General features: G+C 34.6%; 1 protein-coding gene across 1 annotated transcript; it reads left to right on the forward strand.

Annotated features, from left to right (window-relative positions):
* Window positions 1-1832: 1832 nt before the first annotated feature.
* Window positions 1833-24645, forward strand: NDUFAF4 (NADH:ubiquinone oxidoreductase complex assembly factor 4). The gene is made up of 3 exons (XM_003769303.4): window positions 1833-2071; window positions 3947-4050; window positions 21824-24645. The coding sequence occupies exons 1-3, from the start codon at window positions 1936-1938 to the stop codon at window positions 22109-22111; spliced, it is 528 nt and encodes a 175-aa protein (XP_003769351.1). The 5' UTR covers window positions 1833-1935; the 3' UTR covers window positions 22112-24645.
* Window positions 24646-25871: the final 1226 nt, after the last annotated feature.

Here is a 25871-nt window from a genome sequence, read left to right on the forward strand (position 1 = left end):
ACTGGGAAAGGAGTAAACTAAAGAAATAAAAGAGTGAAGGAGTAGGAGTATTAAATAGAAAATAAATTTTAAAAATTTTATTTTTAATAACAAAAATTGATTTTTTTTCCCAACCCCAAAGAAAAAAAGGATAATACTTAGTATGTTTCAGGTACTGTGCTAAGTGCCTTACCATAATGATCTTACTTGATCGTCATAACATCCTTGGTGCTGTTATTATCTCTATTTTGCAGATGAGGAAACTGAGGGAAACAGAAATGAAGTGGCTTGCCCAGGTTTAAATAATCTGTCTGAGGCTGGATTTGAACTCACAAAAATGAATTTTCTTGACTCGAAGTCCATCATTCTGTCTTCTGCTTCAACTGAAAAGAAAAAGAAAAGCCTTTGTAAAATTTACAAATGTGTCAATTTTTTAAGAGGTCAATTTGGGAATTTATTTTGTCTGAACATATAGAAAGTATATATATATATGTATGTATATATATGTATATGTATATATAATATCCATTAATATCCATATATATAAACTCAGGTCCCTATGAGTTTATACATATGGGTATATGTGTATACATGGCCATTACATATATGCATACACATGGACCCCGCATATGTGTGTATGGTATATATACTAGAAAGCTATATTTATGTATATAGGCTATCTATACCATATAGCATATATTGTGTGTGCTACATATAAACACATAGATATTGAATATATATGTACATATCATATATACATATATGTGTGGTCAAGCAAAACAAATTCTCAAACTTTTCTCTAAAAATGTCCATTAGAATGAAAAATTATGCATCATCAATCAATCAACAAATATTTGTTAAATGTCATTTATTAAATACTATATGTCAGGTTCTGCAATGGGAACTGGAATTACACAGAAAAAGAATTCAACAATTCTTACTCAGGAGGAATTCACAGTGAGCTGAGGGAAAAGAAGAAATCTAGATCTTTCATGGATTTAAAATTCTGCTTTGCCACTCATTCACTACTCTTCTGACCTCAAGAAAATCACTTTCTCAGGGCTTTAGAGACCTTGTACTTTAATGCTTCTTTTCTTAACAGCTGTGGGTAAAAATATAAAAAGTTCTGCACACCAAGCAAGAGTAATTTCTTTCTTTTTTTCATTTTATTTTTAATTATCGAATAAAACAAGCATTTCCATAACATAATACAATAAAAAGTGATGATATACAAAACTGCAAATCTACTATGCACAATTTGCTAGTCTTTTCAAATCTACAAGGCAATTCTCATGTAAATTTCTTTTTTTCTCCTCCATTCCCCCTGCCCCTTCCTTAGAGATGGCTACAATTAGGTAAAAATAAATGTATATTATTCTGTAGCCCCTTCTATTGGTCAGCTCTTTCTCTGGATGCAGACAGTATTTTTCTTCATGCGTCCTTTCAGTTAATTTAAGTATGATGAAAACAAATTTATTTGCTAAAAGTAGCTCTTAAAACACTATTGATGGTTCAGTATACTACGTTCTCTTGGTTCTGATCATTTCTGCCCTTTAAGGTGTTTATATACCATATATATATATATATATATATATATATGGTATATAAATATATACCATAAATATATGGTGTATATATATATGGTATATAAATATATACCATAATATATGGTATATTTATATATATATATATATAAGAAGTTATAACATCTCAGCGTGAGGAAGGAAATCTGACAGTAGGAAGAAAAGGGTTGTCTGCGAGAGGAGGCAATCTGCTTCCCAGTCGCCAGGTGGCGCTGTCAGAAATCCGTTTTTCCCTTTCCGGTCCGCGCAGCCCAGCTTGTCCAAGACCGGCGCATGCGCACTCGGCGCCGTCCGGCCGATTAGAACGTAGTCCACCGGGGGTGTTCCATGTGCCGCCGGCTTCCACAGCGGGACATCATGTTGTGAGAGAGAGATGGGGGCCCGGGTGAGCCGCGTTTTTCGGAACTTCAACCTGGAAAATCGCGCTGAGAGGGAGATCAGCAAGGCGAAGCCGTTTGCTGCCCCCATGCACCCCACCACCAAGTCCCTGATCCTGGAAGAAATCAACCGTGAGTAGTCCCCGAGGGCCTCTGCCCCCTGGAGGACTGGAGGAGGCCTCGGGTCGGCCGGTGCTTGTCCTGTTAGCGCGCTCAGCTTGAGTTCCGTTCCGTTCCGTTCGATAAGTGTTAATTAAGCGCCTACTGTGTGCTAGGCATAAGAGGCAAAAGAGAGCCCCTGCTTTCGGGAAGCTTGCAATGCAGTTGTGGAGGGAGCTTGTAAATAAATATATATTTGCTATGTGCAAAAAAAAAAAAAATAAGAAATAGGCAGAAGAGGATAAGTATTGAGAAGGTTTCCTATAATAGATTGGGTTGAGAGACGTTGTAGTGGACAAGATTTAGAGGCAGAAGTGCCTCAAGGCTATAGTGCCCACCCCTAACTCCTCCTTCAGAGGCCTGAAGAGGTTAAAATAACCAAGGTCACACGGTTAGGAAAAAGTGTCAGAGGAGGGATTCAAACCTTAATTCTGTAGCTTAAAACGGTTCCACGCTGTGGAATCAGCCGGTTTCGATGAACAGGTTTTATTTTTCAGGTCCAAAGACCTGTATTTGTTCCTTTATCATCCTATATTATATAATTTGTTCCTTTATATGTAGCACACACAAATAGTATAATGTTTTTTATGTTTGCATTTTAAAAAGCATTCCAAGAATCAGGCCATCGGCGTGCTAAGAAGAACTTGACGCTAAAAATTAAATTTAAAGTCCTTGTGATCTTGTAAGCGACCTTGAACCGGCTTTTATTTCCTGCTGGTGGAAAAGAATAGGGGATTTGGCTTGTGGAAAGGCCAGATTCTTCTATGAAACTCGGAAATCTTAGATGAAGGAAGTTTAAAACACCAAGGAGAAAGAATTGCGAAAATATCTCATGCCCTAGAGTACTTAGGAAGGTGTAGCCATAATGACATTGAAACTCTGCCCCTTCCCCGCTCCTTTAGTGTTACAAATCCTCCACTAGCAGAATTCCTTGATCTTTAGACATGTGCTGTTTGTCCATTCCCAGTGATGTAAGGTGGTGCATGCTGGGAGATGTAGTTCCCAGATCATGAGCCTGGGGTTTAATAGTGATGCTTTTAATTCCTGTTTCATTGCATAGAATCATGGAATAATAGCTAGGCTTAGGTCATCTTATCGAGGCCCCTTGTTTTGCAGATGAGAAACTGAGGGCTACTAAATTGATCCCACATTCCAGGCCAGCACTTTTGTAGTTATTTAAGTTTCAAGCAGTCAAGCTTGAAAGAGCTTATTGAGAGCTTTATGTACTGCACTAAGTGCTGAGATACAATTATCTAGGACATTTAAATGTGGATAATATGTGAGAAGCCATTCTTAATATGTTATAGTATAGTATGTCATATTATTTGCTACATATTTCTGTAGGATTTAATAGTGATGCTTTTAATTCCTATTTCATTTCATAGAATCATGGAATAATAGCTAGGCTTAGGTCATCTTATCAAGGCCCCTTGTTTTACAGATGAGAAACTGAGGGCTACTAAATTGATCCCACATTCCAAGCCAGCACTTTTGTAGTTATTTAGGTTTTGATAATATAATTATCTAGGACATTTAAATGATTCAAATGTGGATAATATGTGAGAAACCATTCTTAATATGTTATATTATGTCATATTATTTGGTACATATTTCTGTAGGATTTTACAAGTACTGAATACTGAGTCTAAAACACTATTTTGGATTTCAGATTTACTTAAGAATTTTCGTTTTTATTTTACAGTGGAGTGTTTTTTGTTTTTGGTTTTTTTTTTTTTTAATTTGGATAGAGTGGTAATTAAGATGACTTGTACAGTGTTTGAATGAATATATGGCCTACTTTATTTTGGTTTTATTTGAAATTGACGACTCTTTTCCTCTCCTGTTTAGGCCACCCAGAATTAGAGGAAATAGTCAAAAGAAAAGATGACAAACTGCTCACATTGTTAAAAGAAGTTTACGTTGACTCCAAAGATCCTGTTCCACATGTTCGGGTAACTGGCATTTTCTATACATATTGGCACTTTGTTTGCTCCACATTGTTACATTTAGTACCAATTAGATGTAATTCACAGAATTCAACTTTGTCAGATTCTTTTGTACTTGTGGGAAAGTTAGCAAATACTCTCTGGTGGAAGAGAAAGAAAAGCACTTTTCTCTCTTGCTTTTCTTCTCTTTCAGTTTCTTACTGTGTTCAGCAAAAGGAAAAGGTTATGCTTTTATCCCAGAAGTTCTCTTTTCCCCTTTCCTCTCCCCTTTGCCCCAATCAGATTTATGAAAATCAGGTGTTCAGAATTATTTGGAAGGTCACAGTGTATTAAGGAAAGTATATATAAAAATATGTAATATTCATATTTATGAGCATTCATATGTATATGGATACAGATGGTATACATATATCTAACCTTGTTTTCTTCTATGATAATATTCTATTTTTAGCTTTAGTAATGAAGAGAGAACAATAGTGTTACCTCTTAACTAGTCACAATACTTAGAGCAGGGCTTCTTTAAAAATTTTCCACTCACGACCCCTTTTTGCTTGAGAAATTTTTACGTGACTCTTGGTATATAGCTATATAAAGTAGTCATACAAATCAAACATTTACTGATAATAAAATTTTATGGCCCCCACATTCAGTTATAAGACCCCATATGTGAGCACAAATCACAGTTTAAGAAGCTGGGATTTAGAGTATAATTCCTTTTGATTTTTTTTTTTTTTTCAAATGGGAGAAAAAGTAGCACACTGTAATAGACAGAGCAAAGGTTTTGACTTACCCTCGTGGGAGAAGTTTCCTGTACCAATAGGATCACAGATCCAATCCTTATAGGATCCCTAGAAAGATAGGCTTAGAAGTGTGCTCTTTTCTTGTATCCCATTCTGTACCTGCTTTTGCTGCAATTATACCTACCCTTAGGGCTGGTATGTTAAGGCCAGGTATTAATTCATCTCTGTTATTATGTCTTTTTATTATACATGACTTCATTGCATCAATGTATCTCTTTTGTTTTTCAGTGACCTTTCATAACCTTTATGTCTTTTGATCCTCACAGTAGCCTTGTGTATGGCATGGGTGTGTATGGTAGATGGGTAAGCAGGTAGGTAGAACAAATGCTATTAGTTCCATTTTGCAAATGAAGACCTTGAGGGAGTGGCCTGGCCAGGGTTGTAGAGTTGGCATGTAGCAATCCTGAGACTTGTTCCAACATTGTATTCTTGGTCTATTATACTTTCCACTATACTATACAGTGATGGATCTGGAGGCATTGAAAATTAAGAGGTAAGAATGGTACATCCAAGGTCATTTAGACATTATTCCTGATTGATTAGAATGAAGCATGCATGGAAAATTCATATAATTCAGAGAAGTCTTTTTAAGAGAGACAATGTTGTAGAGAAAGCACATTGAACTAGGGGTTAGAAAATCTCAGTTCTAGTCCTATTTCTATAGTTAACTAGTTATATAATCTTAGAAATTTTAGTTTATGTGAGAGCCTCAGTTTCTTTCTCTGAAAAATGGGAGAAAAATACCTATTACCTTCTTCACAAGACTATTATGAAGATCAAATGAGTAAGAAAAATACTTTACAAATCATAAAATATTGCTTTATATTATCATATATGTTATTTTACTTAGAAATTTAGATGGGTCTCTTAATTTTCCTTCTTCTGATGTAGATAGAAATCCCTCTTTGTTTTCCCGTACTGTGTGATTTTTTTTTTTAACCTATGTACTCCCTTTCAGTTCTCCATAAAAAAATCCACTCATATTTTTTAATATTTCTAAGGTACTGATAAAGAATCACACTCTTGTTCTCATTCTTCCTACATGACCAGCCAGCCTTGTTTTCTATCATCTACGTGGTCATTGATGTCTTTTGTGCTTATTCTCATAATATATTACCACTGTTAATGCTGTGTTTGTGCTCTTTGGGTCATCCATAATTTTGATTTTTCTAAGATTTTTATGCTTCAGCCTTTTGAAATACTGCGAAACTATCTATGAAATACCTGGATTTTTGTAGTGGTCAGAAGTTTTATGCTATTGAAAATGCCTTGTATGTCCCTAAATATGATGAAATCCATCTCTTCTAATTAATTAACACTGGGCCCAGACCATTATCTTTTTATAACAGTATATGTTGATTAATGGACTCTCTCCATTTTGGGTTCCTTGCCACTACAAAAAGGGCTGCTACAAACATTTTTGCACATGTGGTTTTTTTTTTTTTTTTTTTAACCTTTTTTATGATCTCTTTGGGATACAAACCCAATAGAGACACTGCTGGATCAAATGGTATTCCCCTTGGGCATAGTTCCATATTGCTCTCCAGAATAGTTGGATCCGTTCACATTTGCACCAGCAGTGTATTAGTGTCCCAGTTTTCCCTCCAACATTCATCATTATCTTTTCCTGCTTGACAGACTTTTAAAGAAAGTATTCTCTGTGCACTATATTTGATTTTTCATCATCAAGAACCCTTTAATTCTGAATTCCTGCTTCATAGTTCTTCCAAATTAGTCTTCTCCAAAGACAGAATTATTTCATGATTGCTAAATCTAATGGCCTTTCCATTATTTGGCTTCATTGTGGCACATCTATCTTGATGCCCTCTTTTCCTTTGATTCTATCACGTATTCTCATGGTTCCCTTCTTATTCATCTGAAACTCTGACTCCACTGCTTACTCAGCTTCTTAAAGTATAGGTATCCCCAAAGACTCTGACCCAGGCCTTCTCTGCTCCTTGGTAACCTCATCCACTCTAATGGATTCAGTTATTAGCTCTGTGTAGAAGATGGCACAGGACAGGTCCCTTTTCTATATTGCCATTTTTCTTAAATCCTTAGGCTCTTATTTCCAAATTCTGGGTTTTTTTTCAAATCACCATAATCTTGATCTTCACATGCCTGAAAAAATCCATCATATTTTCTCCTAACTCTCTACTTTAGATTCTTTTTTTTTTTAACTGACACTAGAGGCAGGATGGCATAGTGACAAGAGAGCTAACCTTGAAACCAGGAAGATCTGAATGAGAAAATCCACATACGACAGCTACTAAGCATCTGACCTGGGCAATTCACTTTAGTGCTCTAGGCAGTTCTCTTAGACATTTTAAATTAGTGAGACTATGCCATCTTGCAATGGCAAAGGAAGTTTCTTTCCTGGAACTCTCTATGCCAGGGAATTCCCAGATCCTGCCTCTATCTCTTACTGATGCCAACATTCAATTGGTAACCTTACTCATGGCTATTTGATTCTTCTTTCTTATTTTTTATAGCCAAAGTCATTTTCTGTTTATACTTGTGAAGTTCTCTCACCTGTCTTTCTATCCAACTGCTAAAACCTTATTTAGGTCCTCATCCTTTATCACTTAGCCGATTATAATTGCCCCCTAATTGGTCTTTGTTCCTTTTATCTTCTCTATGATCCATACTATTACCTTTACTCTTTTTTTTTTTTTTTTTTTTTTTTTTTTTGGTGTGTATGTGTAATGCTAGTTATCTTACTTCTCTACCCAAAAAACTTCAGTGACTTTTCTTGCCTACCAAATAAAGTGGAATCATAGAAAACATTCGATTTGAAGGGACATTAGAAGTCATTTAGTCTAATGGCCTAAAGAGATTAAATAACTAGTCTGAAGTTATTCAGGTGATAGTAAGTAGAGAGCCAATCTAAAATGACCAGATCTTTTGATTAAATGCAACATTCTTTCCATTACAGTGCTTCCAGTCTTGGCTGAATATTCAAGATTCAATCCAGCTCTAACTTATTTGTTTGTCAAACTTTATTATATACTGCTCTCCTTCCTATATTCTGTGTTACATTCACACTGAATTCTACTTTGTTTTCTGTTGTCATTTTTTTCTCATTTCTTTCCCTTTTTTTTTTTTTTTCACAGTCCTCCGAAACCTTGTATCTAATAATTGATATAGATTCTTCTAGTCTTTCTTACTTTGTTGAATTCTCTCTCATCTTTTGAATTCTAATTTAGATGGTACTTCTTCCATGAATCTTTCATTGTTTTTTCCTAGATAAAATGACCTTTCCTTCCTCAAAATTTTCTTATTACTTTGTAGTTATTTTATTCTCTTTTGTGAAATGATTATTTGGATTCTCGCTATCATTTGTTCCATTCAGTAAACATTGATGCCTACTATGACAAATACTGTGCTAGCTGGTTAATATACAAAGTCAAAAATGAAAGTCCCTTCTTTCTTTCCCCCTTTTTTATTCCCACTCCTTATCCTGTCACCCTCAATTTATATAAACAGTATGAACACAGATAAGTAAAATACACAGTAATTTCCATGGATGAAGTGAGAGTACTAATAACTGATAGGATTTAGGATGGGTCTCATGCAAGACATGGCACTGAGCTGAGCACCGAAAGAAGTTGGGAGTGGTCTGAGGTCAAGTGGAGGAGGAGGGTCACCCCCAAAATGGGGAATATCCATTGCAAGAACAAACACCAAGATAGGAGATGGAATGTCAATTAGGAGGAAGAACAGCTGGGTTGTTGTGGGAAAGAGAGTAGTGTCCAGGATGCTTAGAAAGATGGACTGGAGCCCAGTGCCAAAGAGACAAAGTTTACTTATCCTACAAGTTGTTGGAAGTCCCTGAAACTTCTTAAACAAAAAATTGGTCTGGTCAGTATGTTGGTTTGGTAGCCACGTAGAGTATAGATTAGAGAGGGAAGAGAATGGATACACAAAGACCAATTAGGAGGCTTTTGTGGCTATTTAGGCAATAGGTGATGAGGACCAACCTGTGGTTGGTGCCTTTGTGAATGAAAAAATTGGTATGTATCTGGGAGATGTTATGGAAGTAGATTTGACAGGATTTGGAAGCTGATTGGATAATAGAGTGAGAGAGAAGGAAGAGTCCAAGCTGGAACGTGTTGTAGCAGTACCTTTATCAGAAATCAGGATGTTAGGAAAAGGAGAAGATTTTGGAGGGAAAGATAATAAGTACTGTTTTGAGCTCAAAATTATGTCCAAGTAGAGAGGTCCACAGTCCATTACTGATGTAGAACTAGGGATGGCTATATTGTAAACTGCATAAGAACAGACATCCGTGTATTGCCAGTGTTTAACATGATATATTAACATGATATTTTTGGCATGATGTTATAAGAGCAGGCATTTATCTCCATTTTTCCCAGTGCTTAACCTAGTATTTATTAGGCATTTAATATTGACTTATATGAATTGAACTGTTGAATGGAAATTCAGTGGATTATCAATTTCCCTATATGTCAGTCTGGGAAATATGTTTTGCATTCTCTTAATTTTTTTCAAATAATTATCAATTTCATTGAAAGGGCTGCTAGTATTCTAGAGTTTAAGACAAGTACTTTGTGATTTGGGCATAGGAGCTTTTGAAGAACATCAATACTAATAGTAAATTCTCCTATTTGAAATTTTAATAAGATCCTGCACTGATCCAACTGTGCCTCAACCTGGTGTTGAAACCCTTCTAGTTTAGCTTGGCTGGACACTGGAGAGTAGATATGAAGTGCATCACTGGACCCACACTTGAACTCTCTCCAGCTTGGAAGATAGACCTGGAGGTCCACAGGCATAGCCTTCAAGAATGGAAGAATCAGAATAGTAATATTTTGGTGAAGGATAATATAATGGAATCTTTCACTGAAACCCTGTTCTGATGCTTCATTATGATAAGAGGTGATGTTGCTTGTGCAGTACAAATGGTAGGTTTTGCCAAATTAGCAAGGGTTTGAATAAGGGCTAATGATGGACTACATATTAGATTTTGAAGCCTTAGTCTCTCTAAGTCCAAAGGTGCCCATTATTCAATTGACTGAAAGGAGCTAGGTTTTTTGTTTTGTTTTGTTTTATATAGCAACTGTTTTATATAAATTTGTTTTATATAGCAACTGTTGAAAAAAAAACGGCCTAATGAAGTATATGATTATATATATATTTATATATGTGTATATATATATATATATATATATATATATATATATATATATGGTTATGATCTTTATCATAGAGGGTAGCATATCAGCATAATTATGGGATGTTAAAAGTATTAATATAACATAATATTATATGCAAGGTACTGTGGTATGGTGAATAGAAAGCCATTCCTCAGAATCAGTCCTGGATTCAATTTTCACCTCTGATACATGTATCAGATAGGTGTGACCCTGGACAAATCAGCCTCTCTAAGAATGTAAACTACAGAACAGGTATTGATCTGCATTAGTAGAGGAAGATTTCTTACTGAGAATTCCCTACACCAATGAAATTACACATTTGGACCAAAAGAACTTATAAGATTATATACAACATAATAAAGGAAGAGACAAGGTGGAATGTGCTAGGTAAATCAAATCTTTTCTACCACCTCCTCTCAGACTTTGATGGAGATAGTCTAGAACTCTGAGCCCAAGAGAATTAGCAGTAGCAGAGCTCTCCCTCCCCCCCCCTTTCCCCCTCCCCCCCCACTCCCTACCACCTCCTCTCTCTTCAGCCAGGTCCCCTGAGCCACCATCCGGGTATTGAACCCTTATGGAATTGTGACCTGGCAATAATATCTGCAGCTGCTGAGAAGCCAGAAAAAAGTTCTCACTGCTTTAGTGCTTAGTACTATTAAGTGTTTCAACGTCATAAATGGATTTGGTTTCACTGATGAAAACAATACTAATCATTATTACCTTATACACTTTGCCTCAGTCTGAGAATCACTGGGCTTTTATTCTGACTTAAGCCTGAAACCTACAAATGTTGTCTACCCCTATTAGTTAGTGAGTCAGTAAGTCAGCAAACTTTTACAATGCTCCTATTATTTGCCAGGCATCATGCCAAGTATTGGGGATACAAAGAATTCAAAAGACAGTTCCTTCCCTTTAAGGAGCTCCCAGTCTAAAAGGGAAGATAATATAAAAAGTAGTTGAAAATGGATGGAAAGAGGGCACTGAGTGAGGGCATCGTGATGTCTGTAGGAGTGTAGCTAGCTGGAAAGTAATGATGTGATGCCCTTGGTGCTCTCCTTAAATGAGAGGCTGGAGAAACTTGCTGGTGCCCACCCTCTAGGCAGAGGGGCAGGGGCTACTGAGGAGATGGGAGTTTCAGGTTGTGATCTTGCTGGTTGATGAATTACCTTGGATCTTGATGAATTCCCAGAATTCAACCACTGGCGAATGGTGAATATGAAATATAGATAGCAGGAACTGTCACTTTTTAAAAAAAAATAATTATAACTTTTTATTGACAGAACCCATGCCAGGGTAATTTTTTACAACATTATCCCTTGTACTCACTTCTGTTCTGACTTTTCCCCTCCCTCCCTCCACCCCCTTCCCCAGATGGCAAACAGTCCTATACATGTTAAATATGTCACAGTATATCCTGGATACAATAAATGTGTGCAGAACCAAACAGTTCTCTTATACAGGAAGAGTTGGATTCAGAAGGTAAAAATAACCTGGGAAGAAAAATAAAAATGCAAACAGTTTAACATTCATTTCCCAGTGTTCTTTCTTTGGGTGTAGCTGCTTCTGTACATCATTGATCAATTGAAACTGAGTTAGATCTTCTCTTTGTCGAAGAAATCCACTTCTATCAGAAGTGAAAAATAAACTTCATAAGCATAGAAATTTTAATAAATTAATAAAATAAATTTATGTAAAATGAACCAGAAGATTTGATTGGCTAACAAGCAAAGAATTCAAAATATGAAGAAGCAGTCAAAAAAAGTTAACATGATATTACGCTATAAATATAGTAGAGAAAGAGGAAGGTGATAGCCTTGCTTTTTCCTGGTCAAATGACATCTGGAAATTTCTTGCCACTTTTCAGATAGGACTGTGTTTGTTTGTGTTTGTTAGAATGCGAGAGTATGACATCTGAGGATTATTTGGGGGTGAAAGGGAGAGATCCCAAACATCCTGGTTTCATAGGTCCACCTTTTTACTACCAGTGTTCCCATACTTAAACAGTTCACATTTATATCTCATCTTGAGGTATAAGAAGCAGTTGCCTAAAAACTCTGTGAAGTAGGTACTAGTTTGTTAATCTCTGCTGAACTGAAAGAGTCTTGAGGGAGTTCAAATCCTGGCTTTGCTACTTCTACCTCTGACCTAGGACAAGATGTTTTGCCTCTCTGGGCCTAAGTTTCCTCATCTGTAAAATGAAAGTTTTGGACTAGATGGTCTCCAAGGTTCCTTCTAGTCTCTAAGCCCTCTCCAACTATATCTGTCTTCTCTGGGCTTTCATATCCTTAGCTGAAAAGTAAGGGATTCTGATTTGCTGCTCTCTAAGGTTATTTTCAGTTGTAACAAAACTAGTTTTAAGTGAGGTCATAGATGTATCTTGCTGATAATGATAGAAGAGAATCAATAAATTAGGGATTTGTTGAGTCATTTTAGTCATATCCCACTCTTTACTGACCCCATTTTGGGGTTTTTTTGGCAAAGATACTTGAATACTTTTCCATTTTCTTCTATAGCTCATTTTAAAGATGAGGAAACTGAGGCAAATAGGGTTAAGTGATTTGTTCAGGATCACACAGCTGGGATATGAGGTTGGATTTCAATTTATGAAGATAAATTTTTGTAATTCCAAGTCCAGTATTCTATCCATTACGTCATCTAACTGCCCCAAGTTGGAACTATTTTAATGTTATATTTAATCAGGCCTGTGTTTTGTTTATAACATTATAAAAGGTATATGCTATAGACAATTGAATGTTTTTCAGGCTTCTGTTATCTTAAAGTTCTCTAATTAATACATTTCATCATGCTTTGAAATCATTTTCAAAGAATAACTCCCCTGTAGTGTTAATAATAATACATCCATTTAAAGCAATTTCATTGAAATAGAAATAATATGTATACTAAGTTCATACATATTTGGATTCTAATACTAGAAATTTCAGAACATTTATGATTTTGTAATTTACCATAATGAAAATTTAAACATTGAATTAAATATGAATGTTTTTGTAGATAATTGGATTTGATTAAGTAATTTACTCTTAGGCCTTTTTTGTTTCTTCATTCACTTACCTTTTCAGTTGCATTTATGATAATATGCAACAGCAATTGCGATGATTAAAGATTCAAAGAATTTTTAAAGATTTTAGAAAGGACTTCAGAGATCATCAAGCCTAGCACCATCAAGGAAACTTATTTCATCCAGCAAGATTGAATCTGCCTGATAGTCACATCTCATTAATACCATCTGGCACTTTGATTAAACCCTCTGACTAGATGTGCAGGGCCATGGATTTCAGGACCTCTATTTAAGGACTGTGCTCTTGCAGGGTTGTTCCCCCCCTGCCCCATTTCTTACCAGCTTACTTTTGGACTTTGTTAAGTTTAAGATGCTTATATCTCAGAGGAGAAATATCCAGTAATTAGCTAGTATTGTGGAACTATAGCTCTGGGGAGAATCTAGGGTTGAATAGATCGATATGGGAGTTATCTTCCATAGAGGGGATAATAGAATCCATGGCAACTGATGAGCTCTGAGAGAGATTATATTACTAGAGAAGAGGACACAAGATTGAACTTTTTAAACCTATAGTTAGGGGGATGATAGTTTAGCAAAGGGGGAAAATTGAGAAACCATGATATCACATAAACCGAGAGAGGAAGGAAGGGGGGAAGGGAATAAGCATTTATTATGTGCCTATTTATGTCAGACACTGTGCCAATTATTTTACAAATATCTCATTGAGATCATTTTTGGTTTAAATGCCACTTGGCCATCCTTTTGATAGATTGCTCTAATCTTCTTGCTAGTAAAATTTTAGATTTTTGCATCAATGTTCATTAGGGAAATTGGTTTGTAATTTTCTTTCTTTGTTTTTGCTCTTCTTGATTTAAGTATCAGACCGTATTTGTGTTGTAAAAGGAATTTGGTAGGACTCCTTCTTTGCATATATTCCCAAATAGTTTATATATATAGTAGTGGGGTTAATTTTTCTTTAAATGTTGGTAGAATTCACTTGTGAATCCATCTGGCCCTGAGATTGTTTATTGATGACTTGCTCAATTTTTTTTTCCTAAGATAGAGTTAATTTAAGTATTCCATTTCCTTTTTAAAAATTATTCTGGGCAATTTATATAATTTTGTGAATATTCATTTTGCTTATATTGTCAGATTTATTGGTATATCAAAGGGAGCAACATATCTCTTAATAATTACTTTAATTTCCTCTTCATTGGTGGTGAATTTGCCCCTTTCATTTTTGATACTGGTAATTTAGTTTTAAAACTTTCCTTTTGATATCAAACTAACCAATGATTTATCTATTAGGTTTTTCATAAAATCTGCTTCTAGTTTTATTTATTAATTCTTTTTTTCTTTTGTGTGTGTGTGGCAGTGGGAGTTAAGTGACTTGCCCAGGATCACACAGTTAGAAAAGTGTTAAGTGTCAGAGGTGGGATTTGAATTCAAGTCCTCCTAACTCTAGGGTTAGTACTTTATCTACTGGGCCAGTGGTTTTCAAAGTGTGGTGCAGTGAATCCTGGAGGGTCTCTGAAATCCTTTCAGAGCGTCTACAAATTCAAACTTAGTTTTTTTTTTTCTATTTATGATAATTATCTATTATATAAACCATATAAATAAAAACTGTTTGGACATGTTCTTAATAGTTGTTAATATCGTAAAGATACTGAGAAAAAGAGTTTGAGAACCACTGCACTGGGCCATCTATTCATTATCCCTTTTATTTTTAATTTAATAGTTTTCTTATTTACAATTTTATTAGTCTTGCATTTAAATTTCAGGATTTCCATTTTGGGATTAAGTTGGGGGGGTTAAGTTCTTTTTTCTTGCTTTTTTACTTGCATAACCAATTTATTGACCCGTTCTTTCTCTATTTTCTTCTTGTATCTGTTTAGAAACATAAAATTTCCCATATGTACTGCTTTGGCTGCATCTCATAAATTTTGGCAAGTTGTCTCATTGTTGTGGTTTTGTTTAAAGAAATTTTTGTTTCTATGATTTGTCTTTGACCTGCTCATTCTTTAGGATTAGATTATTAAATTTATAATTTTTATTCTATCTTTCCCTGATCCTCTATTGAATATAATTTTTTTGCCTTATGATTTTTTTGCATTTTTTTTTTCTGCATTTGGTTGTGAGGTTTTTTCCTCAGTACATGGTCAGTTTTTTTGTGGAGGTGCCATGTATCACTGACAAGAAGTTATATTTTATATTCCTTTCTATTCCCATTCATTTTTTTCCTTGAAGACTATCATATTTAGCTTTTCCAAAACTTTTTTTACCTCCTTAACTTCCTTTTTGTTTATTTATTTGGTAATAGTTATCTAGTTCTGAGAGGGGAAAGTTAAGGTCCCCCGTAAGTAATTCTTTTGTCTTTTTCCTCCTATAACTCATTTAACTTCTATAAGAATTTGAATGCTATGCCATTTGATACATATATGTTTAGTATTGATATTACTTTAGCAAGATATACTTTCCTTCATTGTCTCTTAATTAGATTTGTTTTGGCTTTTGCTTTTTCTGAGATGATGCTACCTCTACTTTTTTTTTTTTCTTTACATCAGCATATTAAATTCTGCTCCAATTCCTTATCTTTACTTTGTGTCTATCTTTGCTTCACATGTGTTTCTTATAAATAGGATATTGTAAGATTCTGGTTTTTAATCCACTCTGCTCTCTGCTTCTGTTTTAGGGATGGGTATATCCCAATCTTATTTACTGTTATAATAACTAACTGGAATCCCTTTATTCTATTTTCCTGTTTTATCTTTCCTTTTCTCTTTCTCTCCCTTCTATTAGTCAAATCATACTTCTCTTATCCCCATCTTTTCCTACTTCCCTATAAGGTAGTTCTCTATAAGATCTGCACCCAACTGAGTGTATACTCCTTCTTTGAGCCAATGATGAGTAAATTTCAAGCATGCCACCCTCTGTCTTCTCCATTAAAATAGTTCTGCACCCCTTTTATGTGAGATTATCTCATTCTACCTCTCCCTTCCCTCTTCCCCCAGTGCAATCCTCTTTCATACACTTTAATTTTTTTTATATCATCCCATTGTAGTCCACTCACATGTGCATTTTCTGTCTATGTATACTTGTAATTGCTCTAATAGTGGTAGAGTTCTTAAGAGTTAGAAGTATCTTCCCCTATAGGAATATAAACAGTTAAAATCTTATTTGAATCTCTTTATGTTTTCTCTCTACCTTTTTTTATGTTTGAAAATCAGATTTTCTGTTCAGCTCTGATCTTTGATTAAGCATGTTTGAAATTCATTGAATATCTTTTTCTTTTTACCTCTGGATTATACTCAGTTTCTCTGGACAGATGATTCTTGGTTGTAATCCTAGCTCCTTTACCTTTTAGAATATCATATTCCAAATCCTTCAATGCATTAATATAGAAGCTATTAAATCCTGGGTAATCCTCATTGGCTGTTATATTCTGGTTGCTTGCAATGTTTTTTCCTTGTCCTGGGAATTCTGGGATTTGGCTTTAGTGTTTTTAGGAGTTTTCATTTTGAGCTTTCTTTCTGAAAGGAGGTGATTAGTGTATTCTTTCAATTTCTGTTTTATTCTCTAGGTTCTAGAGTCAGAGTAGTTTTCCTTGATAATTTCTTGAATAAGTTTTCTAGGCTCTTTTTTGATCATGGCTTTCAGATAGTCCAATAATTTCCAAATTATCTCTTCTGGATCTGTTTTCCCAGTTAGAAATTTCACATTTTCTTCTTTTTTTCATTTTTTTATTTTGTTTTATTGTTTCTTGATTTCTTACCCAATTCTATTTTTAAAGCATTATTTTCTTCAGTGTACTTTTATACCTTCTTTTCCATTTGGCCAACTTTACTTTTAAGTAGTTTTATTTAGTGAATTTTTGTATGTCTTTTTTCTCTCTTATGTGCTTTCTTTACCATGATTTCTCATGATTCTCTTGCTAATGAAATTTTCCCAGTTTTTCTTCTATCTTTCTTGATTTTTAAAAAATCCTTTTTAAGCTCTTCCAAGTGTTCTTTTTAGACCTGGTCTAACACCAATTCATATTTTTCTTGAAGGCCTCAAATGTAGTTGTTTTGATATTATTGTCCTCTCTTAAGTTTACATCATGATCCTCCTCCCTATCACCATAGTAACTTTCCATAGTCAGGTTCTTTTTGGGTTTTGCTCATTTTCCTGCCTATTTTGTGACTTTTTAATTTATGTTAAAGTTGGACTCTGCTCCTGGAGTAGAGATCATTGTCCCAACGTCTTTGGACTAGCTTTGAAAGCTGCTGACTTGCACCAGCCCTTGAGGCCTAGCTGGTGGCTTGTCCTGGGGATGGGGGGTGGACAAAGTCTCACTGCTGACTTGCATTGGTTACAGGGCCTTGCTTGCACTTGGGAACAGGGCCCTCACTGCTGCTCCAGGGTACATCTTACACTGGGTACCACCTGTGTCTACCTTCCTTCTGCCATTTATTAGAAGTAGTATAGAATGTTATAATTTTATTAGTCAGGAAGATTTGGGTTCCAATCCTACCAGTTTTGGGACCCTGGGAAAATACTTTGGATTTCACTTTCCTCACCTATAAAATGAGGAAGTTAGATTTAATGTTCTTAAAAATCTCTGCCAGCTCAAAATAAATGTTGTTATGAAGATTAAGTGAAAAATGATTTATTAAGTGCTTTCTGTGTGCAAAGTGCTGTGCTAAGGATAGGAACACAAACAGAAACAAGACAGGAGGAGCTCATCTCTTAATGGAAGGAACACAATATATAAAGGAGATTTGGGTTCCCGTGGTCCTTAGGACAGTGTTCTTTGTAATGATGAAAACAGGAACACTTTTTCATGTTGAGTCATTTGAAGGTGCCAAGAACTTTGGTGGGAAAAATTTTCTCTTCCTGGCTTTTAGTAGCTACACACGTATCAAATTACTCCCATTCTTGTCAAAATAGCCTAATAGTTCTTCCTCTTACTTGAAGTCTCATTTCCTACCTCCATGCTTTTGAAAGGGCTGTCTTCTATGCTTGGAATGCTTGCTCCTACTTCTTAGAAGCTTTCACTTCCTTTAGTTTAACATTGACCATACATTCTCAGAGAAGCCTTCCATTTCCTTTCATCCCATCCCAATCTGTTAGTGCTTCCTTTTTTGTCAGAGTATCTTTTCATCTAACTCATCTCAGTACAAAAGAATACCTTTTTGGGAGCAGTGTCTTTTTCATTTTTGTTTGTTCCCCCATTATGAAGCCAGGCACAGTGTCTGACACATAGTAAGCTCTTGGCAAACATTTGTTAAATTGAATTGCATTCCTAAAAGAATATTGTGGTTAAAAATATGTGCTTGTGCAGCAGAGAGAAATTTGATTGAAAAAAACTGTAAAATTTTCCAAATGAAAGCCACCCCACTTCCTCTTCCTATTTATGTCTCAGTCCAACTTATCATCCATCTGCAGTGTCTATCAAAGATGTATATGCTCATAGACAAACTCAGTGAATTTAACTTCAAGTCATAATCTAGGTCAAATGTATTCTTTACCTATAGGGCATTTTCCATGTGGATTGATAAACCTATCATCTGTGAGAGACTAAGCAGTCTCCACATATTTTAGGGATGATATCAGTAGAAAAGTTTAAAAATCACAGTTTTTCAACCTGGCTCATGGAAAAAAAGAGTATTTTTTTCCCCTAAATGTATTTGTTTTATTCTGAACTGAATCACCAAACAAAATTACCATTACCATATACAATATAATAATAGCTAAAATGCACATAGCTCTTTATAGTTAATAAAGAACTTTACATATATTTCAATTGGTCCTTATAACAACTCTATAAAATAGATGTTATTATTTATCTTTTTTATAGATCAAGAAACTAATGCTGAGAAATTAAGTAATTTTTCTAGGGATCTTATAATTAGTAAGTATCTGAGGCTGGATTTGAACTAAGGTTTTCTGGACACCAAGTCCAACATTAATCATTCTGCTGTCCAGCTGCCAGAGAACAAAAAAAGGGAGATTTATGTGATAGTAACTGTCAATCTGTTATGTTCATAATGTTTTTCCTTTTAATTATTAGTGCATGATTCTACATGTTTTTATAATAAAACTCACTTAACTTTGGAACTCTAAGTATCAGTTACATAATAAAGTGAACATTGAACTTTGACAGCTATCCCACACATCTATATTTGCTTCTGGCCTTCTTTCTGAACTCTACTGTGAATTTTTAGAAGATGCTTCCAATGTTTTATGATAGCAGGACTTTTTTTTTAATGAGAGTCTTAAAGATGACATTCATCAGCAGATGAGGGACCTTTGTACAACAAGTAACATCAGTATTTGCCAAGTAGAGAGGGAAGAAGCTAGGTAAATATCAGGGGAGTAAAAAGCAGATTATGATGATTATGATTATCTATAAATATTTCTTTAACTGTTGATGTGAGATAGCTGTCCCAGCTAATGAAAACTGAAGGCATTTGAACCATCTGGCTCGATATTCATGTTCTTCTAGTAAAATAAATTGGAAAACCTAAATAAGTATAAGAATGATTCATGAGGACTGCTTAATAAATGGCTATTGACTGATTCACTGACTGACTTGGGGGGGGGGGCAGATAAGGGATTGGCAGTATTCATTAATTTCATTATATATTGAATTTATGTGTATAAATAAGACCTGAAAGTATTTTGGGCAGTTTTAAAGTTTTCTGCTTAATACACATATATTTTCTCTCTTCCTTCCTCTTCCCTATCTCTCATGGACAACAAAAGAAAACTCTCAACAAATAGGCATAGTCAAGGCAAATTCCCTCATTGGCCATCTCCAAAATGTATGAATTTGTTTTTCCTTATAATGCTGTCCTTATATTTGTTATTCTGGTTTTGCTGACTTTACTCTGTATTACTTCATGTTGTTTTTTCTTAATTTTTCTCTGAAATTGTCCATTTTGTTATTTCTCATGGTGTGGTAATATTCTATTACATTTATAAATTATAACAAGCTCCATTAAGTATAATATCTCTTAAAATATCTCAGTTTTTTGCTACCATAAAGAGAGCTGCTATACCTATTTTTGTACATATCAATTTTTGTTTTTATTTATTACTTTGTTACTTTTATTTATTTAGATCTTATAGTGAATGGTATTACTAGGTCAGAAGTATGCACTGTTTATTTAATTTCTGGTGCCTAGTTTCAAGTTATTTTCCAGAAGGACTGGGCCAACACACAGAATATTAAAGTGCCTATTTTCTTTCAAACTGCAGCATTTGTCATTTTTTGTTATCTTTGCCTAATTGATAGATGTTTGGTAGAACCTCAGAATTGCTTTAATTTGTATTTCTCTAAATAAGACTTTTTTTAAAAATATAATTGTTAATTGCTTTGATTTTTTTTCCTTTGCAAACTGCCTCTTTAAGTCTTTGACCATTCATCAACTGGTCGTTTATTAATATTGATTTTGCTTATTCTTATATATTTGAATCTTATTGTGTAAACTTTTACCCCAGTTACCTATCTCCATTCTAATTTTGATTTTGGTTTTATTTGTTTAAAAAAAAAAACGTTTTTAATTTTATGATCACAATTGACAATTTTTACTTTGTGTTCTTTCACTTGTTTAGTTATAAGTGCTTTTCTAGTCATATATCTGAAAGGTAGTTTATTCCTCTTTTTTCTAATTTGATTATAAGTCATCTTTTATATCTAAGTTATGTATCTTTTAGAAGTTTAATATGATATATAGTATCTAATGTCTGCTTTTTAGTTTTCCCAGAAGTTTTTGTCATATTGTGAATATTGACCCCAGTAAGTGGGATCTTTTCAAACACTCCATTTTTGTTTTTGTTTACTTCTATTTGTTGTATGCATCATCTGTTTCCCTGATCAACCTTTCTATTTTTTTCTACTTGTGTGAAATCATTTTATGATTGCTATTTAATAGTGTGGTTTGGTATCTAACACTGCTAGTCATATATTTCCTGGATATCTTAATAAATAGATTCCAAAATATTTTATATGTTCTATTACTAATTTAAATGAAATTTTTATTTCTAGTATCTCCTGCTTGGTTTTGTTGTGGTAATTTATTTTGATTTAGTTTACATTTTGCAACTTTGCTGAATTTGTTTTGATATGCAGTTTTCTTGTTTGTTTTTTGAATGTAGAACATTCATTGTTTATTGCTGATTCATAATAAAGTTCATTATAAAAAAAAAGGAAGATTTTTAATTCCTGGAAAGAGAGAAGGAGGCACATGGAAAGAAATGATCCTGCTGCAGTAGTGGAACTAGTCAGAATAAATGGTGCTAAGTTAGTTGAAATAATAAAACTACAGACTAATAAAAGCAACATTGGCCCAGGATTTAATATCTTGTAATGAGAATCACGATTTTTGGAATGGGAGAGAAGAAAAAAGAAAGGCATCTGAAGATCAGGAAATAGTTCAGTTCATGGAGCAACTTATTAAATATCTACTATGTGCCAAGTACTGTGCTAGTGCTAACAACACCAAGTTAAAAACAAGCAGTCCCAGTCTTTAAGGAGTTATATTCTGTAGATAAGAACGAAAATAATTGTACATACAAAATATTTTTTACAATATTTCAAGGGATAAAGATATTTTGGGGGGGATAGGAGATAAGGCCTGAAGAAACTGAGATAAAAGACTATTTCAGGCATAGGGGGAACAACTTATATAAAGGCACATAAGTGAGAGATAAAAGACTAGGTATGAGGAGCAGCAAAAAATACAAAAATAGATGATTCTCTTCTTTCCCTAATAAATCTTTCTGTTCTCTCGCCCTAGGTGAAAGATGCCAATATACCTCATCCACCGGAGCTTAGACTTCTAAAAGGCAATCACTTTAACCTCATGACTTCCCAGAACATTCCCAAAGGCAAAATTTCTGTGATAGAGGCTCTCACTCTACTTAACAATCATAAACTTTCTCCTGAAACATGGACTGCAGAAAAAATCGCCCAGGAATATTATCTAGAACTGAAAGATGTTAAATCCCTTCTCATGTTTTTTGTTGCTTTTGATGTAAAGATCTTCCCTGACAATAACAAAAAGAAAGCTATATCTTCGAAATGAAAGAAGCCATCAGAAGCATTTTCTACCATGCCCCCCTACATGTGCCCTTGTCCTATTCGCCTCCTGAATGCATTAAATTATGCTGTCATTTGGTTAAATGATCACAGTTCCCTCTTTGTGACCGAAAACTTTTACCTAATGAGCAGCTAATTGTGTCAGGCTGATGGCTGAGCAGGAAATGTTTTGCTGGTATTTTGTTCTGCTATATTCTATCATGTATATGTCCAAATTAGTGATGAGCTCAACTTTGTGTGTTCCTTAGAAGTGGGAAGGGCAAGCCGTTATTTTTAGACATATCATATGACCACTTCTGAAACGGTCACAGTCCTCTGGGATATAATTGAAAATATCTATTTAAAAATTAAAGGAAAAAAAATGTTTTCCAATTCAGGTGGAAAATACATTCTTTCCTGGGTTGAGGCATTTGACCTTAGAGGAATGATACTTGGAAGAATAATAAGATAGCATTTCCCAGGCCAAGAAAGTAAAAAACCAAGATAAAAATCAAGAAAAAAAGAATATTATGCTTACAAAATTACCTTTTAGGATTGTTCTAGAGGATGGAAGAGAGAAAGAGAGGTTTGAGAATTCTGTTGATTGCATGTTTAACATGAAATGTTTGATTTCTAAATTTGTTAGTGGGGAATCTAAAACCTTTGATAAGTATTAAATCTGGAGTTTGACTAAGGAAAAGATTTTGGTGTGGCATGTATGGGAGAGTACCTGAAAAGTAACCACATCTGGATGTAATGTATAGCAAGGAAACTATTTTTTTTCCTTTGGAAGATGACCTGGATCCTAGATGCCAAACAAATAACTGTGTGATCCTGGGAAGATCATTTAATGGTCTCTGGCCGTTGGTGCCCACCTTTCTACAATAAGAAGATTGGACTGAATAATCATCCCAATAACTAGCAAGTGTAGAACACTTTAAAGTTTATAGAACACTGTCCATGTGTCATGAATAATCTCTAAGGATTGTTCTAATTTCATAGTTTTGACTGAAACTGGTCAGGTAGAAGAAAAAAATGAGAACCAGAAAGATGTGCTTGGAAAATTTGTTATTGTGGAAAGAAAGTTAGAGCAGTCAAGAGAGAATCCCCCTTCTAACACTTATCTATGTGGAGAGAACACTCTTCAATTGTAAAATGGAAGTTGTAATATTTGTGAAGGTCAAATGAGATATAAAGTACTTGGCAAAGCTCATGGTATTATGTATAAATGTCAGTTATTTACGTTCTGCCTTAGTTTGAAGCACTGAATTATGTTTAATGGTCAACTTTAATATTATTAGCTAATAGATATCTAGCGATTTAAGATCTGCAAACATTTTATACATTTTCTCATTTGCTAATCTCATCTATGATTTGATGCTGTTATCTGTTTTATTGATGAGAAACTGGAGGCTAGGACTGTGTCTTTCTCAGGGTGAACAGCTAGTAAATAAGGCAGTTTCATATTTAAATTTTAGCATTCTAAAATACAGTCACAGCGACTTCTAGAGGATGCATAGTGAGAGGAATACTAACATTTTTCACTCAGGGATCCCTTCTAGTTTAAGATCTAACTAGAAATAGTTCTCTGATTTCAGTTTACAGAATAATATCTGGACTGAGGCTCAGTGACTTTATAGTCCAGGATCACATTTGTAGGTCTCATGAACCCCAAGTCAGTTCCCATTAGATGAAGAAGCAAAATAGAAGGACAAGGGTGCTATAGAGGCCAGTAAGCAAGTCAGTCAGGAAATTGCTTGAATCTTTTGCCAACATTCTTTAAACTTCTGTTCTTATTTCATGGGAGTGATTCTCAACATGAGTCCACAGAAATTCTCCACACACACAGTATAGGGGAGAAACCGTGGAGTAAATTATTTTTTGCAGGCAGAAGAGCAAGCTAGGGAAAGGGAACCTGGATGCAAATTGGGAATTTTTGATTGAAACTATTTCCAAGTGCACTTTTCAAATACTCCTTATTGCTACATTGTGTTTGGCCAAAAACGTACTTGTTTTCAAAAATGATATAGGTATAGCTATAAATATTGCTTTTAAAAACTCATGTCATGGATTTACACCAACTCTGTTCTCTTATTTTCATTGCCCATTCTGTTCTGTTTGAGCCAACCTGCAAATCTATAAATATAGCATTGGTTTAACATATTGTGATGATTTCTTTCTAGGCAGCTATAAATACAACTGTTGCTGCTATATGTTATATAACATGATGTAATAAAAGTAGTTGCTTTATTTAAAACATTCATGGAGGGAATGGCATGAACTTTGGTTGCTTTATATTGTCTTATCAGTATAAGATATCTAGCAGTGCAGTAACTTAACTGCATCCTCAAATTGTCTTTTTCTGATTCTTTTCCATTTAGCCTCAGATTCAGAACTGTAATGTCAGTATATTTTTTTCAGGCAGGTATGAATGTGATTAAAACTTATCATGCACTGGTAATAAATACTGTGAAAGAAAGAAATAAAAAATGGCCACATTTAAGTGACCTAAAGGGATTAAAAGTCACTTTTTCTCTCTTAGCTTTTGAGAATTATTTTTGATCAGAGCACAACAAATCTTGAGTTCCAAGGTACTGGAGTGATTGGTGTCATGTATTTTTGATGCAATTACACCAGGAACCACAAAAAAGGATATTTAGTCTTCTTGCTTACCTACTTTTAAGTCCCAGTATAATGCCAGATTTAATGAAGAAGTGATGGTAATTTACCTGGAGATAGACTCTTTGGGATTTTCAATTACCACTAACTACCCTGACTTCTGTTATATACCTATTTCTTTTGGGGATAAGATGGGAAGGAAAAGAAGGGAGTGTGTTACATAGAGCAGGGAAGAGCTCCTAGACTTCACCCCCATTCTCTATGTGACTTAAGGGGCAACTTCAGCAAGCTGAGAATTTTCAAGATTCTAACTTCAGGCCAGCACACCCCAAAACATGGAGGTTATTACTCCACTCCTCATAGTCCACAATTTCCTCTGCTAGTTCAATGTTGATGTCCTAAGGAAATGAATCATGCCCTTGGGTAGAGTGATAACATCAACTCCACCTCTTCCACTTTAAGTAAATAATATGCTATAGAATTTCATATTTGGAAGGGATCTTAGAGGTTGTCAATAACCCAATAAATTGTATTGTCAACTAAAATTGATAAGATAAACTAGTCCTTCCTGATAAAAATTATCCATCTTTGTTTAATGGGAAACTGGATACTCTGAGGATACCCCATCCCATTTAAAGCAAGTCTGCCTCTGTCCAGTAATTATATAAGCATTTTAATTAGTTAAAAAATTTTGAATTGTAGAATCTTATAATTTTGTAGCTGGAAAGGGTAGTCGGAATCAACTATTCCAATTGCCTCTTCTTACAGATGAGATGACTGAGATCCAGAGGAATACATTTACTTCTTAAAGTTACAAGGTAGTTAAGAGAGCCTGTATTAGAACTGGTCTCCTGACTTGTAGCTCAGTGCCCCTTGCTGAAGTCCCCATTTCTCATATCTTTTCCAATTATGCAGCATTCCCTGTTATCCAATTTTTAAAAAAAGAATTAAGAATTCTTTGTTATGAGGGGTGGCTTTCTGGGAGAGGACAGAGCGAGGAATATTTGCAAGTGGTATAAAAAAAATAAAAATCTAAGTTTAAAAAAAAGAACTATGGTTTGTCTGAATTTTTAAAAAATTAGTCAACTCATAAATGGTGGCTTCTCTTGAAAACTTTTCCTTTTGAAGTATTCCCAAACCAAACATGC

This window comes from Sarcophilus harrisii, chromosome 4 (assembly GCF_902635505.1).
Source record: "Sarcophilus harrisii chromosome 4, mSarHar1.11, whole genome shotgun sequence".
Taxonomy (NCBI): domain Eukaryota; kingdom Metazoa; phylum Chordata; class Mammalia; order Dasyuromorphia; family Dasyuridae; genus Sarcophilus; species Sarcophilus harrisii.